The 20,677-nt window shown below is 40.4% G+C and overlaps 2 protein-coding genes across 3 annotated transcripts in view; both read left to right on the forward strand.

The window, feature by feature from the left end:
• Positions 1-6,582, forward strand: part of PEX7 (peroxin 7) — a 30,168-nt gene extending 23,586 nt beyond the window's left edge. Inside the window, exon 2 of one of the 2 annotated variants that reach the window (XM_077369371.1) lies at positions 6,413-6,582. The gene's annotated coding sequence lies outside the window, so the exon portion shown is untranslated. Of the gene's footprint in view, positions 1-3,630; positions 3,955-6,412 lie in introns of those variants that run through there. The other variant, XM_077369370.1, reaches the window with a different exon arrangement.
• A 6,361-nt stretch (positions 6,583-12,943) lies between these two features.
• On the forward strand, positions 12,944-20,206 carry LOC143858448 (F-box protein MAX2-like). The gene is made up of 4 exons (XM_077369101.1): positions 12,944-13,386; positions 13,774-13,969; positions 14,583-15,092; positions 19,904-20,206. Exons 1-3 carry the CDS (start codon positions 12,971-12,973, stop codon positions 15,084-15,086), a joined length of 1,116 nt encoding a protein of 371 aa, XP_077225216.1. The 5' UTR covers positions 12,944-12,970; the 3' UTR covers positions 15,087-15,092; positions 19,904-20,206.
• The last annotated feature ends 471 nt before the right edge of the window (positions 20,207-20,677 follow it).

Consider the following 20,677-nt stretch of genomic DNA (forward strand, 5'->3'; position numbering starts at 1 on the left):
TTAGTTGGAAGATTAAAAATAATTTGCCAAGTTAAATCAATTTAAGTCTAACCCTTGTTCAATTTAAAGCAATCCACAAGGCACATGTGCAAATGAGAAGGAGAAGAAGAAGCAATCCACAAGGCACAAGATTTATAGTGGTTCGGTCTATCACAAGACCTACTCCACTCTTCCAAGTTTATCTCCTTGGGATCTCCACTAAAAAGGAAGAGATTCTTCAACGGGCGAATCTCCAAGCCGTACACCCGACTTCTCCAACTTCAAAGGGGACACACCCTTTCTGCACAAAGCCTTGGTGAGGGGACACACCCTCTTACAATGTCTTCACCTTTCTGAATGAGCCGAAGAGTAGACCCTCACAATGTCTTCACCTTTGTTATCGGGCCGAAGAGAAGACCCTCATAATGTCTTCACCTTTGTTACCAGGCCGAAGATAACACCCTCAAATACAAAGAAGAAAATAAATGAAAAACTCTCAATGCCTCTTGATAGGCGGATTACAAAATTGTATAGCTCAGCAACACTCCAAGGAAAGATTAAATGTAAAGCCTAAGGAGTACCTCTTGATAGAATGTGCAAATGCAAGATCAAAGTGGTTTAGCTTTTGATAGAAAAGTTTAGCTCAAAGAAATGAGATTTGATCTTTTCAAAAATGTTCAAAAGCTTATTTAGATAGGTTTAGATGATGTATATTTAGCCTATTCAAAAATAGGACCGTTTGGGGGTAAAATTGTAATAAACAGGGTTGAAAAGTCAACCTGTGAAAGCCCCAACGGCTAGTTTGCCCGACCGTCGCTGTCGACCGATCCACAGTGGTTGTCCGCCCCTATTGGGCGCCCTTCTTTATTTTCAAATTTTCTATCGTCGCGGTCGACCGACCCCATGGCAGTCGCCGGCGAGGGCTACCTGTTCGCTCAAATTTTTGGCTCATAAACCTATCCGCGGTCGACCGACCCACGGCGGTCGCCCGCCCAAACCCATGTCGGAATAGTTCTGTTCTTGAATGAAAGTTTCTCATTCCCTTGCGTGAAAGTCTTGTCTTGTAGACTACTAAAACGTGTGAGGTAAGTAAATTCTATCTCCCTGCCTTACTGAAGGAACCGAGATAAGCTCAAGGAAGGAGCTAGCTCGACCGATAATTCGCGGCTAAGGCACTAGGGGGAACTTGTTCTGCGGTCGCCCGGACCAACCCGGTCGACCGGCCCGCTATTTTTCCGCAAGTGCTAGAATTCCAGCAAGCTTGCCGTGGTCGCCCGGTATACCCTGGTCGACCGGCCTTGTGTAAAATTCCATTTTAACTTTAAAAATCGGGGGCTTTTGGGCCATGGTCTTTGGGCTTAAGTCTTAGGTTTTCAAACACCTTTTTTGTTGTTTTGATGATTTCTAAAGATGTAAAAATTTAGGTATGAAAATCATTTGAAAACCTATTGAAAGTGCAATCTACATAAAATCAAGAGGACTCTAAATACATTCTAAAAATAAGAACCTTGAGTCTTCTTGGAATGTCTTGGCTCCTTTGCACTTCCTTGTACTTCTTTAGCTTGAGTGAACATCTTGAACTTGATTCGGCTCTTGTGACTTCCTCCAATCTTCAATGCATGTTGAATGGTACATGAGGTGTCACCATGGCATATTCAACTCCAAGCTTCTTCTTGACACTTGTCGGGAACTTGTGGAATCTTCATGTTGAGCTTCTTGATTTGAACATCTTCAAATGAGGATGTCTTCACTGTAGGTAATAGCTCTTGGTTCTTTTGCTCCTTGATCCACAACCCATGTGTTGTGAAGAGTTGTGTAATGGCGATTATGACATGAAATTCCTCTATACAACACAACACATCAAGGCAACACATTAGTCCATAAATGCTAATCAATTTGGTTTGCTAGCATCAAAACAAGAAGGTATGGTGAATTATTAACCCATGGGAACCCTTGAGCTTACATTCTCCCCATTTTTTATGATGGCAAATAAATTGATTAGTGAGGAATGATATATCAAACAAATAGATGAATAAGCATGATATGATATAAACAATAGAGCATAGCTCCCCCTCACTATATGCACATGTATAATATATGAATGTAAAACAAGTGGTGCATATAACTATGGACTACCTAATCAATTCCGAAAACTCTCCCCCTTTTGGCAATAGCAAAAAGGTAGGGATATGCAAGTGAAAGTGCAAGTGGGGTGTCAAGCTGAATGATAGCTTATATAAGCTATGTATATGATATATGATATGACATTCAAGCTCATATGATGCTTATCAAAAGATAAAACAAAGTAAAATGCATGATAAGCCAGCTTTTCTTGGAATTGAATTCTTTGTTGTGCTGGAGTTAATCAAGAATAACACTTTTTTTTTTTTTTGAAAATTGACTTCTATTGATACGAAAATCAAACCAAGAGGGGACAAGATGTCCCCCTCTACATGAGAAGAAAAAGCCCAAACCCAGATGATATAATAAATTTTACAATGATTAAATCACCGCAGCATGGTTTGTAATTCCCCATTTTCCAATTCTGCCGACCAATGCTGTACTCTCACCTCCTCTAGCATTGCACCCTCTTTTGCTAATTTATCCGCAACTTCATTTGCAGTCCGCCTTTTATGATCTATCTTAGGGCGCGCAACTTCATTCACTGTCCGCCTTTTATGATCTATCTTATGGCGCACTTGTCTGACCAAATCACACACTTCCGCAATAATGGCTTGGAGTTTCCATGGGCCTTTGGATTTCTCAGATGCCCATGCAATAACATTAGATCAGGAATACTATTGTTGTGAATAGGCCATCGATATACCCTACATTTTCCAAGAACCTTATCTTCACAATGTCCGTAGTCCTTCCTTTAGAACAACAGCCAACAATTTTATTCGTGCCCATGTTGATTTTTTTTTATAATGATTTTCTGTGTTTTAAAGATGATGACTTGGTTAGAAACTAGGGGGAGGGATGCTGTAAGTGAAGGTTCTCTCCAATTACTATTGGAAAGGTGAGAGAAACCTATAATGTTGTTTTGTGAGTTATTATAATGGTTAGGTCCAGGTTAATTCGGGTCCAACTGTATTGAATGTTCTGTTTAGGATTTCTGACTGTGATGTGAGAGTGGGTCAACAATTGTGAATTCTTCTTTCACACTTGTTTCTTGTCTGCTGATTGTGGAAGGTTATTTGCTCAGTGTAATCCATTGGGTAAGAACTGATTGCTGAACCAGGAGGCTTGCAGGCACTTCTGTAGAGATTTATGCTCTAAAAGAAGTGAAGAATCTTTTTGTTTGGTAGATTGAATCATTTTTTTCAAATCAAAGTACATTACCCAACCTTTTCAAATCAAATTACATTTCCCAACCGCTTCATGTCCAGATCTTCTTGTTTTCTACATGGAATTTTTTTTTCTAATTTCGAAAGCTGGGAAATTTTAAAAGTCAATGGTAATGAGTAGTGTTTTTTTTAATTCAGCCTCTAGCTCTAGCTCAATGGTCTAGGCTTTGTTTTTCAACCTGGAGGTCGGAGGTTCAATCCAGAGTACCTACCAAAAATAATTAATGAGTTGCTTTTTCTTGAGGAAGTTTCATGTTGGTGCCAGAGTTTATCTCATTTCCTTTAAATCTTGTTGCATTTTCAGAATCATGAACAAGTCACACAATATGCAAACTTTGGCTTGAATGGTAAAGATAGGAACTTTGCAATTGAAGAACCACTTCAAGATTTATTCTTGAGTGTCTGATGAATCCCAAAGTGCCCTTTTCATTTGATGACTCGAAAGAGGAGATGAATTCAATGGAGAGGTTTGCGGTGGGTGTCTTTGAAGGAAGGGACAATGATTCTTGTACGAAATGTTTAAAAAATTAACAGCATTTGCAATTTTGCATTGTTGGCATTTGGGATCACAAGGCTGAGCTAGTGGTTCGATAGGCACGAAGGAGATTGATCCACTCTCTTTGATGCTACTAGGAGATTATTTGAAAAGTTTCACCATGCTTTCAGTTTAGTGATTATCATCATTGTTCCTGTCTAAAATGATTTAAATCTCAATACTAAAGTTTTAAAATTTGTTCCAATAAAGGGGGTTAATTTAGAGTGGATTTGGTAATTATTTTGTTTAATATGAGGATAAAAGTATTATATGGGCCAATCTTTTGAGTGAAATGACTGGATTTTACGTATAAGAGGATGTAAGTTTGATGGAGCTGAAAAGGGGTGTTTCAGGGTGGGGATGGTGGGGTGGAAAGGGTGAGACCTACCATATGGCCATAGGATAGAACCAATTGATTTTTTTTGTTGTGGAGAAGGGGACTGTTTTAAGGCTGTAATGAAGGGTGAATGCTTTTCTTAGGGCATTGGATAGGGGATGGAATGATAATGGATGGAGAGAAGGCGAGGGCTATCTAGGAGTGGTATGCTCCCACTAAAGTACGAGAGTACTAAAGTGCCAGAGTTAAGTTTTTCTTAGGACTAGTCAACTACTAGAGATTCATCCATGGGTATTCATGTTGGGTCACTCCACTAACGGACTTGTAGAAAGATTGAGCTTGGTGCTGGGCGAATGAGCATTCAGTTTACCGAGCCAAAAAAAAAATGAGCATTGAGTCGACTACTTAAAAAGGGCTGTAATGGATGAACTAGTCCTCAAGTTGCCCGACTAAACCAAGCCATTTGAAATCAGGACCGATGCCTCAAACTGTCTCATTGGAGGGTTACTTGTGCAAGATGAGTACCGAATAGCCTTCAAGAGTTGGAAATTAAATGACACTCAAAAGGTGATACGCCTGTATTTACTCTCCTAGCTTAATCTCCCCTGTTCTTGGAATGAGCTTGTTTGCACTGGGTGTTCCATCATTTGACATGGATCTGAGGGATGTGACTTTAGGATTGTCCTTTGTGTTGCTAATACAAATCCATCCAATCTTGCTCTTCTCCATGGAATTTTGTCTCTATGACGAGTTTGCATGGTAGGATCTTGATCCAGCTTCATGTTTCCGGTGCAATATTTAGATAAGGAGCTTCGGAAACACCTTTCATGTGTGAGTTTGAGTAGGCTCCAGTCATAAAGGGATGGATCTATCTCCCACTGCCTCTTCAAGTGGGAGGGATGGCGGGTAAATCCAAGAAGCCATAAACCGCTCTGCTCTCTTGCTTGCTTTCATATAGACATGTTACCTCTTCTCCTTTTGAGTCATCTTGGATGAGAAGACAGAGACCGACTTCATCGACTTTCAATGTCCGTGTGGTTTCTGGGACTCAGGGGACTTAGTGTCTTTGAATACTATGTATGCCTTCCTCAGTGGGAGAGTAAATGCTGACGATCATGTTTTTGTTATTCAAAGTTACGTAACAATCCATTCATCTGTGATTCCAACCACAGTACTTGGAAGGTCCCAGCTGCATTCATGATCGATATTCTGCTAATTCATGAAAGCCATGGATAGATGAACACGATCAAATGGGGGTTTGAAAAAATTCATGGGTGTGGAATCTGTTACAGCCTCATGGTTCATCCTTGACTCATCTTCCATTTTATCACCTTGGATCATTGACTTGTGGACCTTTGACCACATGAGACAGAGCTATCCTAATTTCTCTTCCTATTTCCTTACGTAAGAATTTAATCTCTTTGGGATGATGGATCCTCCACCTTTTTCATCAAAGTTGACATGTGACACTTTTCCATCACTTCAGTCATCTTCTGTTTTGCATCTTAGTTTCAGATTTACTTTCTGCAAGTAGGGAAGACCTGTAATTGTTCCATAAACTTCTTTCTTCCACATTATGTTTTTGAGGACCTGATATAACAGAGGGAGGTTGGAAGAGGATGTGTGTCCATGCAGCTGTATCTCCTTAATGAAACATGTAGGGACCGTTTGGACACGCGGATTTTAGAATCCGGGATTTCTTCAAAATTGTAGCTAAGAGACAAGAGAAGAAGCGGACCAGCCGTTGTTTTTGACTCGTTTTTTGACCTCTCGCCCTTCTTTCCATCAGCAAGAGAGTAGCAGATCCTCCCATATTTCCAGGTTTTAGAAATCTCAAGATGCAGGAGAGATTTTTAAAACATGAATTTCTCACTTAAAATTCCAAGAACCGCTGTCAGGACACCATACAACAGCTTGATCATGAACCATCTTTTACACTGTTTTCAAACTAAAAACCTGGATTCTAAAATTTGCGTATCCAAACGGCCCCGTAGTGTCATTGAAAAGAATGGATAATACTTCTCTAACCTTGCATTTCTGTTTGGTCATTCATGTGGGTTTTTATAATGTCGCAAATCTTTGGTCCCATTGCTCCCACCAGTGGGTGCAGGCAAACTTAGGTCCACATGGCCTATTGACTTGTTTACAGTGCTGTCTTTGTTGAAGAATTTTGTCAGATCTCATGAAAAATCAAAATCAAAATTTCATTTTCAGTGACCGCTCGGGTGGATCTTCTTCCTCAAATGGCAACTACCAGCTCTTCAACTCCCCATAGAAACAGTTTGTAAAATAAAACATAGGCACCCAATGGACATGGATGGATGAAACAAGAGAAGATTTGAAGAATTCGATCGCAGGTTTGCATCTCAATTCTGTTTATGCCGTACATTTTTCCAGGGAATCGATCTAATAGTTACGGTCTCAAATTGGTTTATTTTTGGACTTTCTTGGTGGGCCCTATTTTGAATCGGCTGTTACCTGAAGTTGCTGTGATTAGAGGATTCTAATAATCTGAAAAGAGATAGAAGTAGTAGGATGAAAAGGAATTGCTCCACACTCAATGGGAGCGCACTGTTAAGTGCTCATACGGGACCCACTTGGGATGGAATAAAGTTGTTTAGATTTTAGAAATCTGTAGGATTTGCTTGGTGGTTGTTGGAATAGATAGGAGTCTTGGAGTTGGGAGTTATCAAGAGTCCATTAAGTTAGGGTTTTCCTATTCTTTCTCCTACTTTTATGCAAGTGTACGTAAGATACAATTGTGGCCCTCAATGTATAAAGAGAGAAGGAAATACAATAAATAAACGCAGAATTTATCCCAGAAACTGTGTTTGTGCACAAAGGAGGACGACCCTTCCCTCGAAGTGGGTCAAGAGGCCGATCTTCCCTCTGAGAAGATCAATCCGTTGCGATCCGAATCAGATTCGTAACAAACTGGTATAAGAGCAAGGCATGGATGATCCAATGATCGTACGGTTGGAAGCAAAGGTGAGTTCTGTTGTTGTGGGACAAGAGAGAATGATCGAGGCGATGCATGAGATGTTTTCTGCTATGAATGCGAAGTTCAACAAGATGGTGCTTTCGTTTGGCGTGAAGATAGAAGAGCCTCCATGTTTGAAGGAGATGAATGAAAGGTTCGAGAAGGGCGTATATGACGAAAAAGAAAAGAAGAAATAGAAAAAAGGGAGGAAAGAAGAAGAGCCAAGAAATCAGATAGAAGAGAAAATGCCACAAAAGAAAGGAGCTGTTGATTTTTAATATTGTCGAGTTCGTAGCCGGAAAATCCGCCATTCTTCTCACACTATCGATCACAATCGAAAAGATATTCACTCACAGACATCCATGCGTCGACATCCAAATCATTCCAGGAAAACACAACGCAAGGACTTTGATGAACGCCGCGATGTAATCGATTTGAAAATGGAGTTGTCTCAACCGTTGATGATGACATACTTGACTAATCATAAGACGAAGAGGAGAAGAAAGGGGGTGCGAAAAAAGAAGAGAAGAGAGAAGAATTTTGGAAGATCCTACGCAAGATATCAGTTCCCACTACGCTTAATACCCACCCTTGAGGACAAGGGTCTTTTCTAGGGGGGAGGAATGTTACGTGCTCATACGGGACCCACTTGGGGTGGAATAAAGTTGTTTAGATTTTAGAAATCTGTAGGATTTGCTTGGTGGTTGTTGGTATAGATAGGAGTCTTAGAGTTAGGAGTTATCAAGAGTCCATTAAGTTAGGGTTTTCCTATTCTTTCTCCTACTTTTATGCAAGTGTACGTAAGATACAATTGTGGCCCTTAATGTATAAAGAGAGAAGGAAATACAATAAATAAACGCATAATTTATCCCAGAAACTGTGTTTGTGCACAAAGGAGGACGACCCTTCCCTCAAAGTGGGTCAAGAGCCAGATCTTCCCTGATCTTCCCTCTGAGAAGATCAATCCGAATCGGATTCGTAACACGCACCCTTTTTCTTTGTTTTGAATGGTACTCAACGGGAACACTTGCAATGATCAGTAAGTTATGATTGTCTAATCAGAGTCAATTTTAGACCATGGACAATCCAAGGTGATTTCACTTGAGTAGACAGTCTAGATTCACAATTCAAACAGAAACCTGTCCAATGGAATCGAAGGGTGTTGAATCATATTCCCATTTACAAGTGATGTATATGATCCGTTCCTCTTCTTTTATGGGCCCAAAGAAAACCTATTTTCTCTATGGAGGTTGAGAGTTTTTTACTCTGGAATGAGTCACTCTCAATCTCTCCTACCCCTTCAGGGATCTCTTGCATTTTTTGTTGTTTGTTTGGGTGTTGGCTTGACCATCTGTACCAGTACTTAATGTGAGCCCTTGAATAAAGTTTATATGTCTGTTAATTATCAGAACCATTGGCCAATTTTAGGAAATGGCTTTCAAAGTCTTCTGTCTTTTGCAAACATTAATGACACCAAACGAAGATTAAATGATAGAAAGACTTAGCAGTGGTATCTTTCAACAGGGAGAACCAAAACAAAAAGGCTTCAAAACAACAACCGATGTTCAGCGTAAGTATGGATGATCATTAATTTCAGTGTGATGACAAAACAAGTTGGGTGGGTGTGAAATGCATCTCCTTCATCCATAATAGGAGGGCCAACGTGAGATGGACCATAATCATTCTCCACAATTAAAAGAGTACCACTTTTACCATCAATGACAAAAGGCACTTTCTAGGTCCGATTGTGTGACATAGGAGGAAATGTATGTGAAATCAGGACCGTTGATCTTGATCATGTAGAAATTTTTTAGCATTTTACGAAAGGGAAGTGATATTTTATATTGGCCCCTTTATAAGTGCTGAGGGCTGGAAAGAAGTCCCACAATTGGCTATAAGAAGAAGGTGGGAAACGAAATTCACCACACCCGTTATCATGTGCATATCACGTTAAAATCCATGGCAATACCTGGAAAGCAAAAAACAAGAAGAGAGAAAACCAAATTTCATTCGACATTGCATGATTAACAGGATGATTGGACCAACCTCCATGGTACCCCGTTTCGGCAATATGAACCAATTGCGTGGGTCCGCTGGCTGATTAATCCTAGCAAATCTAAAAACTGTGCCCATAAACATTATTGGGGTCATGCATGATTGTAGATCAGTTGAACACGTGGAATTGGTTCTCCTCGTTGGACCCCTAAACAAATTTTTTTTATTTTTTTTGGTTCGTAAGACCTCTAGGCCAAAGAACAAAGCCTTGACCATTGTGCTAGGGGCTCAATCCCTAACCCTAAAACCAGTCACAATCAGCCACTAGTTTGGTCACTTATCCAAATCAGGTAATTACGGAGGTCTGGGTCCCCCCCTACTTATAGCCCCCAACCTCTGAAGCCATTACAACTGATTTAATAAAGAGAGTGACTGGGCAGGTCACAGTTGTAGTGTTTGATTCGTTAGGAAGGCATGAGTTCGCAAGGTGAAGTGAAAGACTACACTGAGGAAAGAGAGTGTAACAAAGATGCATTGCATTAGATGATGAAGGGCATACAAGATATTTGGATATCCTACACTCCGATGGAAGTTACACTACAGCTCCACTAACTAAAATTTGCCCTAGGCTTGACGATGGACACAAGTAAAATACAAAATAAAGCAAAGAAGATGTGTGTGGTGAGAGGCCTTTGAACCAATTAAAGGTTCAGGTATTTAAATTGCCTCTTCTGCACATTCAACTTGTCTTGATCTCTGGATCGTCCCTAAATGTGGCACAATCTTGTCCTTGTAAAAGTCACCGATTTTTTCTCTAAACGATGTGTATCTCAAGATTCTCAACTAACACTTCTAGTTTTAAACTACAGTATAGAAAGAAGATTAGATTTGTTAGATTACTGCAGATTATGCAACCCACAAGGTGACAAGCAATCATCTGTCTGGTGCCAAAATAGTAGGGGTGACAAGCAATCCTCGGTTACGGTGTGAGCAGTAGAATGCGGCAACCCGACAGGTAGTTTACATTATTAAAAGGGATAATTACATTTACACCCCCCTCTAGTTTCTGACACATCCACTTCTACCCCTATAGTTTAAAACGTGACAAATACACCCCTGTAGTTTCAATTTGTTTAAGGTTTGCCCCCTCAGCTGAAGGTTCGTCCATAGACTGAAGGGTTAGGATGATCCGATGGAGCTGATTTTTTGGGCACACCGTATCTATGTCAGGACCCATCAAATGAACGCTTTGGATCATCCAAATAATGTGGGCCCCTACCTGAATCCAAACACTACCAAAAAATCATCCAAATAATGTGGGCCCACATTGTTTGGATGATCCAAAGCGTTCATTTGATGGGTCCTGACATAGATAGGGTGTGCCCAAAAAATCAGCTCCATCAGATCATCCTAACCCTTCAATCTATGGACGAACCTTCAGCTGAGGGGGCCTACCTTAAACAAATTGAAACTACAAGGGTGTATTTGTCACGTTTTAAACTATAGGGGTGGAAGTGGATGTGTCAGAAACTAGAGGGGGTGTAAATGTAATTATCCCTTATTAAAAAGCAGGGAAGTATGAGATGAAAAGGGCATTGGGCAAGGAAGTTGGGTTGGCTTGGCTTTAAGATCCCATGTCTGATTTAAAGGCAGTTGGTGTGAGATTGAGACGTCAAATCATGTTATAAGGGGAGTGTGCACTTAATGCAGGGGAGTGAAAATATCATCTCCTGGCCAAATTTCATGTTCTTATTAAATGGTTTACTTTACAAAAAGGCATTGACCCGTTTTTATTCTAAAAACTAAAAACTTAAAAAGTGACCCGAACAACATAGAATTCTTTATAAAATTCCAGTTTAAAGGTTTTAAAAAAGAAAAATAACTTCTTTCAATTTTTTACTTTTTAATCGATTTCACTTTTTTCTTGCTTTCTCTTTAACCAAATTTACACTTTAATTGCCTCTCTTTCTTTATCTCTCGAGTAAATAAGTGTAAAGTTTTTTTTCCTTGTTATTTTCATCCTCATCTCCCATTCTTCTTCGTGGTGTCTTCCGCATTTTGTTAACATGCAGCCAATGGGGTGCCCTTTCCCATGATTTATGCAAGGGCTCCTTTGAGTCTAGCATTCCTCTTATTTTACACAATTTTTTTTTTCTAGCACTACCATGTTTTGATAGTGACACACTTTTTGGGAATTGTAATCGCTTTCGACAAATGACAACTGGTTAAATAAATAGAGACAAAGTGAGTTTGTGTTATTGTCAAAACATGGTTTATATTCGTCATTATGCTTCCCATTTTTTCGCCCGCTTTAGGATATTAGCGCATCATCTCCCATTTTTTTTTCCGGGGTTTGTGTTCGGAAACTATTCTTTTACGGGATTTTTCCCTTTTTTAGGCTTGGAGAATGAGTAAAGCCAAAAAAATCTCAAAAATCTTGTTGACCCGCTAAGGTCAGTTTCCAAAATTCCTGCTACTTTTTCGACTAAAAAATAGGATTCCTTATAGCGATAAATAACCGTTTCTAAAATATCTCATCAAGTGTTGCTGAACATGCCATAAATTTACCAAAACCCTCTATCTATAGGAAAAGAAAAGCCAAATGGGTAAGTAGGGTCCCTCTCATTTCCCTGTTAGAATATGAAGGATCTAACCATTGGATTGGATTGAGATTCACCATTGGATCACCAAGACTTGGTGGTGATTAGGTAAGTGGGGTAACCAAGGTAGATTTAGCAATTAGATTAGATTAAATTAGGAATTAGATTATATTAAAATATTTTATTGTTATCACAAAATCTTTCCATGTTTATCATATAAGTGCTCTATATAAGCAACCCATTCTTAAAATTTAGTGAATCATCTGTGTTTGGCGTACCGTTTGAAATAGCGTTTAAAACGCCGTTTTGGCGTTTTGGTTCAAAACGGCGTTTTGCCAAACTGTGTTTTCATGTTTGGTTGGCCAGATCAAAACGGTATTTTAAACGGCAAACGGAGGTATTGTGTGTTTGGTTGCAAATGCCCCAAAACAGAGTTTTAGTGGTAAAATAACCAAAAAGGGCATTGTTTGGTTGGCTTTAATGTAACTCAACTACTCTCTCATTAGGCCCAATATTAAAAGGTTATTAGGATCTCATTCAAGCACTATTAAAATTAAACATCATTGCCAAAAAAAAAAGGCTATACCTTTAGGGTTCTTTTCCTTCTTCTTCTTAACGGCCAGATTTGCCGGATTTGACGGACGTGTGGTGGCGCTGAGGCGTGACTCGTGAGAGGGTTTGCAACTTTGCAAAGTAGATGAAGAAAGTAAGAAACTAGGGTTTCTTTTAATTCTTTTGTCTTTAAAAAATCAAAATTAAGAGACCATATAATAATATCAGCAGCCCCTTGTTTTGAATTAAATATTAACAATTTAACAAATTTGTGTTCTCAAGAATGATATTAACACCCCCACTTTTTTGGTATTTCACGTAACCATAAAATCACACGCATATACGTAAAAATGGGTTTTGGTGAGGGCAAGCACGTAAAAACCCACAGCACAAAAACTCCGTTCAAAACGGCGTTTTGCAAACGGACCTCTCCCCCTCCGTTTGCAAAACACCATTTTGAGGGTTCAAAACGGTGTTTCAAACGGCGTTTCAAACGGCGGTTGTGCACCCAAACACTTCGAAACGGCCGTTTGGCTCCAAAATGGTGTTTCAAACGCCAAACGGTGTTATAAACTGTACGCCAAACACGCACTAAACTCCCCCCAACCAAAACCCACGGAAGGAAAGAAAGAAATAAAGAAAGAGATGCCGATAGAAGAGAGGCAAACCCACCTACACGACCTACCCGAAGCCATCCTGACCATCATCTTCGCCTCCATCCTCAACCTCAAGACTCGAAACGCCATGGCTCTAGTAAGCCACAAATGGCTCGCCCTCGAACGCTCAACCCGCACCTCCCTCAACCTCTTTGTCAATAAACGTAACCTCTTCCCCATCCCAACCTGTTTCCAATCAGTAACCCACGTCCATCTCTTCCTCTCCCCCCCTTGTGACTTCTCCTTCCTCAAACCCTCTTCTTCTTCTTCTTCCCCGTTCGACCCTTACCTCCTAATCGCCCATCGCTTCTCCCAAGCCTTCACCTCCCTCACCTCCCTCACCCTCACCGTCTACTCACCCACTCTCTCCACCTTCCATGGCATGCCTCCCTTCCCCGCCGCCGAGTCACCCTTTTCCACTTTTAATCTCCCTCTTACCTTTCCACATCAGCATCTCTGGTGATGATGATGGAAACTGCCGCGAAGAAGAAATTTCCAAGATTACTATTAATCTATTGATCTTATTTTAGACGGACGGCTGTGGTTAGTTGCTTGAGTATTAAGTTAGCTCTAGGGTTTTCTTTTCTTGTAAATAGAACCCCTCATGAAAGCAATGTAAGGGAGACTTTCTTTGATTATTGAATGGAAATTTGCTTTTAGGCTTTTGGGTTCTTTGAGAACTTTATATGTGAATTTTATTTGGCTTGATCTCTTAATGTTCTACTAAGGGTCTAAGCACGTATTGATCGTGATTTGCTTATTTGTCTTATTGTTTGTTTGTTTGAATTTTAGAATATATTTGGGGAAATCTAACGTTTTACCAGATTTGCCAAAGCATTTCCAACCTCATCTGAGTTTGATTCGCTTCTCATTCTGTGGAATCGCTGCAATCTCTTCCGGGATTGCATCAATCAACCCTCCTATGACCGGCATTGGAAGTGCTCTAACATTTTCCCAGTTAGATGGCATAGATGGCATTGCGCTCTGTGTAATTTTGCAATCTCTGTCGATTAAGAATTCTGCTCTAAAACCAACTACTCTAAAACTTTCTTAATATCAGGAGTTGTTGAGTTTTGAACCAGGACCTCGTAAGGCAATAGCTCTACTACCATGTGAAACAACCAATTACTCCAAAAGCTTAAACTGTTACGAGTTGGTGTTATTTAATCATGATGTGGACAACCAATTATTCCAAAAGCTTATGCTGTTTGAGTTGGTGTTATTCAATCATTTATACTTCAACACTCTCCCTCACATGTCGTTGTCGTTGGTCGTGAGTTTTTAATACCAAGCAGTTATTGAGTTTTGAACCGAGGACGCAGTAAGGCAATAGCTTTGATACCATGTGAAACAACCAATTAGTCCAAAAGCTTAAGCTGCTAGAGTTGGTGTTATTTAATCATTTATACTTCAAAGGTGACTCAGTAAGGCAATAGCTTTGATACCATGTGAAACAACCAATTAGTCCAAAAGCTTAAGCTGCTAGAGTTGGTGTTATTTAATCATTTATACTTCAAAGGTGACTCAGTAAGGCAATAGCTTTGATACCATGTGAAACAACCAATTACTTCAAAAGCTTAAGCTGTTAGGGTTGATGTTATTTACTCTTCTGTAATTCAACAGGTGACTGTAGGACACAACCCAAGCCAGCTGAACCTGCATTCGGTCTGAGCTCTCTGACTTGCTATCCTCGCCTGTCAAAGATGAAACTGGACTGTGGAGATTTAGTAGGGTATGCTCTGACTGCACCACCCAGGTTTATGGATCTTAGCCTGCGGGAGAGGTTTTACCAGAATGGGATTGGGAACATAAACCTTGGTGAACTTGACTACTGGCATCCGCAGGACAGAGATGTGAACCACAGTAGCCTCTCTCTGCCTGCGGCTGGCTTGCTTGGCGAATGTTCAAATCTGAGGGAGCTCTTCATTCACGGGACCGCCCATGAACACTTCATGAAATTTCTTCTTAACATCCCAAACCTGAGGGATGTTCGGCTGAGAGAGGACTATTATCCGGCGCTGGAAAATGACATGAGCTCAGAGATGCGAGTAGATTCATGCAGCCGCTTTGAGGATGCTTTAAACAGACACCGTATCCTCGATTGAGAATTGGTGGAGCTTACTCATCTGTTCTTGTTTTGATTCTATAATATGCAAAGAACTAAGATTTAAAATTTCGGTTTCGGTACCTATTTCGGACCCCACCGAAATCCGAAATTTGGTATTAAGCTTCAAATTTTGGGTTTGAAATTTCAGACCAAAATTTCGGAAATTTTGGACCGAAATTCCGAAATTTGGTAATTGGCGAAATTTGGAATTTCGGCTAATTTTGGTTTCGGTCCCCACCGAAATCCAAAATTTCGGATTTCGGTCGAAATTTAAAACCATGCAAAGAACCAAATAAAGGAGACCCTTTAAGTTGATTAAGAGATGTTAAACAGTCTCCTGAGCAACCTTCAGTACTTGTAAAAGGAGACCCTTTATCCATGTTGCAATTCCCATATTTTCAAGCCAATTCAACATTGTGTATTGCGAGGCATATGCTATATTATCAGACAGACAACAAGCATGGATGCTGTGGAAAATTGAAGATGCTTGAATCATGCATATTACTTTGGTTTTCCATTCATGCTTTTCTGAAGATGAGAGCAGATGGATTCCAATGGTCTCCCCTTACCCCATATAAAGGGTCACCGCCTAATTGTGGTGAATGACCAAGGACTGATCCCCTTCTCCACTACCTCATATGAAAACTTTTGTGTACCAGAACCTTTACAACTTCCCTCTCCTTGATAATAGAGTTATGTAAGGTATTGTACTCAACACGCAAAGGCAAAATGGAAGGTGTTAACCTAGTCCTGATGGGATGCTACTTTTCACGCCAAAAACAAATGTTAGCTATTTAATGATTACAACGCCATATTCCCAAGACCCAAAAAAATGACACCAAGGAAACTTCTGCAATATGCTTAAAATATCTATAGTTCAAATTCTAATTAGAATACTATCCACTAGGGCCCCCACTCCCCCAGGCCCACTAGCTTCAACTTGGACCGAAGCTAGGGGAAGGCCACTGATTACTTAGCCGTAGGCAGAACATACCCTAGGCAGATGGGATAGTGGGTTATAACGATGTGAGATCCAGCCAAAGGGTTTCTCCTTCATCCCTACTGGAATAGGTTCTATTGGTTTCTTCGATTTCCTTTTAAAAAACTTTCCTTTAGGCCTAGACTTCCGGGCCTTGATTTTTAAACCAAATGGGCTCAAACCAGAGCCCTAGGTTTAAGAGATTCAGAATATTCCTTGATTTTGGAATATGAGCACTCGAGGTCCTCTTTAAAATAGGAGGGTCCATCTGTCTAGGTTTTCTTTTAGGGACAGGAGGATCATTTGTCTTAGAGCCAAGTCCAGCAGGTAACGGGCAAGTTTGACCAAAACTCATGTTCATGGATCCCAACACGCCTCCCACAGGTCCATTCTTAGGTAGTACACCTTTTGAAATTGATTAGTCAGGACTAAAATTTGAACTCAGAAAAGTGGGCCCCAGGGGTTTGTCGGAAAGCCAGCCTTGATACTCTGGGAGGCGTTCAATAGGTGGCACTGCCGATCTTCCCAACCCAACGATATCCGGAGTAGCTTCGACCGATGAAAGCAGTCGCCCCTTAGAATTTAAAGTAGTAAAAGGCTCGAAGTTAGTTAAACAATCCCCGATCTTCTCTTGAACTCCAATTCCGATGGTATAGTAATGATCAAAGATTCGGATTTTAACAGATGTGCCAGATAACTTCTATCGGGGGGCTAGGATTTTAGCCGATACAAAACTCATACAAGGTTGGTGGTTGCCTTCCATCTTTGTATCCAGAACCTTACCAAAAAGGCTCCCTAAGGCTTCCACCATTGAAATGGCCCATGCATTTAATGGAATACTATAAAAGTTGACCCAGAGGACCTCCGCACCTTGAATAAAATCCCTACTCCAAGGGGAGAGAGAGCGCAGTTGATTTCCCCATGCCTCGGATCCTTTGGTGAGGATCTGTAAGGCCTGCTCCTCTGATTCGAACATAGAAATGAACTTGTTCTTTGCCATGATGCAGGGGCAATGGAGAGATGGGAGATCCCAAAACTTTTGTGCCCAGAGCCAAAGGTCCACTAGGATCTCATTGCTTCATCTCTCTTTCTCCCTATCAAACAAGCCTTTAGGGTATCCATTCGCACTTCCACTTCCTTACCCGAGATATATAATGTTAAAATCCCCCCCCCCCCCTATATGAAGAGATTTCACCGGTGTCAGGACATCGTTCGCACTCATTATCATCAGTCTCCAGTGAGGTTGGTGGACTAACAAAGGTTACCGTATTTGGGGAGTTTTTGTTACGAACCCAGATTGGTTCGCAACTGATTTGATCTTCTTAGAGGGAAGATCAGCCTCTTGACCCACTTCGAGGGAAGGGTCGTTCCTCCTTCTGTGCAAAAACACAATTTTGGGATAAATTTCTTCATTCCTCAAGAAAAGCCACGGACAAGTTATTTGTAGAAAATCCCTAATCTAGATATTCCTTCTCTTTAAGACTCCTACACGTCCCAAACAACTACAAAGTAAATCCCCAACTAATAAATCTAAACTAATTTATTCCAGCCCAAGTGGGACCCATAGAGGCACTTAACATTCCTCCCCACTTCGAATCAACCTTGTCCTCAAGGTTGGAAATTAAGCAATGGCTCGTTGGTGAAAGATTTGCATAGAATCTTTCAAAATTCTCCCTTCTTCTCTTTTTCTTTTCCTTCTCACTCCCTTTCTTCTCTTCGTCTTGCGATTAGTCACCAAGTGTTGAGGAAGCTCTATTTTCAAATCAATTTGATCGTGTTTTTCATCAAAGCTCCATCGCTGTGCTTGTTTAGAACAATTGGGATTTTGACACACGAATGGTCGTGAATGAGGATCTTCTTGATGACGTACAGGCTGAGAGGATTTACGGATTTTCCTGCTACGAATTCGACTGCAATACTGAAAATCAACGACTCCTTTCGGTTGTGGCCTTTTCTCTTCTATCTGATTTCTTTCGCTCTTCTTCTTTCCTCTCCTTTTTCTATTTCTTCTTTTCTTTTTCGTCATACACTCCTCCTCAACGGTGATCTCGTTGAACCTTTCATTCATCTCCTTCAAACATGAGGGATCTTCTATCTTCACGCCAAATGAAAGTACCATCTTGTTGAACTTCGCATTCATAGCAGAAAACATCTCATGCATTGCCTCGATCATTCTCTCTTGTCCAACAACAAGAGAATTCACCTTTGCTTCCAACCATCTGATTGTTAGATCATCCATGCCTTGCTCTGATACCACTTTGTTACGAACCCAGATTGGTTCGCAACTGATTTGATCTTCTTAGAGGGAAGATCAGCCTCTTGACCCGCTTCGAGGGAAGGGTCGTTCCTCCTTCTATGCAAAAACACAATTTTGGGATAAATTTCTTCATTCCTCAAGAAAAGCCACGTACAAGTTATTTGTAGAAAATCCATAATCTAGATATTCCTTCTCTTTAAGACTCCTACACGTCCCAAACAACTACAAAGTAAATCCCCAACTAATAAATCTAAACTAATTTATTCCAGCCCAAGTGGGACCCATAGAGGCACATAACATTTTGTCCTGCCGGCACCAATGACATTTATCCCGCCACTTGAAATTAAAGTAGTCACAGGAGGGGCAAAACCAATCCACAGATCACCTTCCTGTGCTTTTCTTAGCTCCCAATTTAGAGTCTCCCCCCCGCGCCCCCCCCCCCCCCCCCCCCCCTCCTCTCCCCATGTGATGCTGGATGGCTTCTCTCATGTAAGGTAATGGTCGAGGGAAGTGGTTTTACCTTCTTTTGCTAGCACCATCTGCATCTATTCCACCAGTTGAAGTTGCAGTAATTGCAAAACAAGTCCCCCACCACCTTCTCGATTTATCCCCTAGCATATCACCACCAACCATTCGAAATTCCATTCTCCTCCTTTTGGTTTGGTGAGAGATATTGATCTTCTCTTGTACTCTCTTGATCTTATAGTGGATTTTCTCGTTGCCTCTGCCGTGGATGTAGGCTTTGCCGACCAACGTAAATCTTTGTGTCTTTGTGCGATTGTTTGTATTTCTTCTTTAGTTTTTCTTTTCCATTGAGAGGGTTTTTTCACAACACTAGCCATCTGATCAACTTCCTACTCTGGGCAGTGGAGAAGTTATGGGAAGTAATACAGAAATCGTCCACTGATTGAAGGGTTTAATATCATGGTGTTTCTTTTGGACAAAAGCCCATCCCACCAATTGGATGGTCAGGATTGATGGGTATAAGAACCAATTGGATGATAGAGGTTTATACACAGAGCTTCAGTATTTTATATACAGATGATAGTTTTCTCCTCTTAAATGATAGAGATGTTGATCCCACCTTTTCCCAAAAAAATGTAACAACATGCCCTATCAAGAAACAATGTTTCGCTAAATTCATGTCTAGTATGAAAACGAACAATGTCAAACTGTTGCCTGCAAGTTACATGTCTATTATGAAAAAGGGGACTGATTTCAATCTTCCTCCTCCCTGCCTATACTCTTTTCTACATAGTACAGCTTGTTATATTTGTCTCCCTTTGTTTTTCTAAATACATTTGATTATCTAGTAAAATACAGTGTGAAAATGGGTGACATTCCTACAGGTTTCATGAAATAAGGTTCCAACTCCTTGTCCCTGTTTAGTTTTGTTGGCCCAGACACTGTACATGCTACACTGATCTTATTTTGAGCTTGGAAATTTCATTGACTATTTTCATACATTATTTGAACTTTTTCGTTAATGAGGTTCTCATTGTGATATGTTGATAATTTCTGTAGGCTTGTTATTGTAAGATTTCCTTATTTAAGTTTTTCTTTGTTTTCATTTTTGTAGAATTATGGAGATAGCATGGGTGTAGAAGCAAGAAACGAATGATTGCCAAACACAAGTTCCCATGGACCAAGCTCCTAGAGAAATCCAACCCCCACCAGCAACCTCATCTCAAGTGGAAGAGGGATGGATTTACCGCATTTAGCTGAACAAGGTGGATGGGTTTTCTTTGCATTTGGAAGGCCATATTCACAAAAGAATGCACTCATTTTCTATCTCAGTACTACTACTGTTATTCTATGTTGTTGTCTTGAGCTTGATATATTATGTTGAAGATTCTTGGATAAAAAAGGAGCAGAAGCCAGCTATGTCATTTTTCATAATTATTATGTAATTTATTTGACACAACTTCATGCATGTTTTTGCATAATTGCAAATAAATCTTCTCTTCCTTTGTTATTAAAATTTATCGTCAACTGTTCCGTATTAAAAAATATATATGGAATCATGCTAAGCTCTTGATGCTACCCTATAAAATGGTTAGCATCCTTCTATACTCCTATAGGGGAGAAGTTGAGCATGGCCCATCCATGCAGGAGCCCACCAGATGAACAGACTACATCACCGACCAATAGCCCCACCTGAACAGCTGCCAGCCTCAGAAAAATGGCAATTTGCTCCGTGGAGCCTTGTATAATACCCTTCTCTTATAAAGAAAAATGACAATGCTATGGTAATAAGACAACTGGATAGCAAAGAGGACAGATGCTTGGTATTTACACCATACTAAACAGTTGTAAGCTATTATAACCTAATGGGGATGTTCACCATGGTGAT

Source organism: Tasmannia lanceolata, unplaced genomic scaffold (assembly GCF_043159265.1).
Source record: "Tasmannia lanceolata isolate RefF3 unplaced genomic scaffold, GAP_Taslan_0.1 ptg000026l, whole genome shotgun sequence".
NCBI lineage: Eukaryota > Viridiplantae > Streptophyta > Magnoliopsida > Canellales > Winteraceae > Tasmannia > Tasmannia lanceolata.

What these genes read in the sequence shown, in the direction of transcription:
- LOC143858448 (XM_077369101.1), top strand. Translation starts at nt 12,971, where the DNA reads ATGCCGATAGAAGAGAGGCAAACCCACCTACACGACCTACCCGAAGCC. An exon ending in CCTCCCTTCCCCGCCGCCGA is followed by an intron (nt 13,387 to 13,773) that starts GTCACCCTTTTC and finishes TTTGAATTTTAG; the next exon opens with AATATATTTGGGGAAATCTA. An exon ending in TAGATGGCATTGCGCTCTGT is followed by an intron (nt 13,970 to 14,582) that starts GTAATTTTGCAA and finishes GGTTGATGTTAT; the next exon opens with TTACTCTTCTGTAATTCAAC.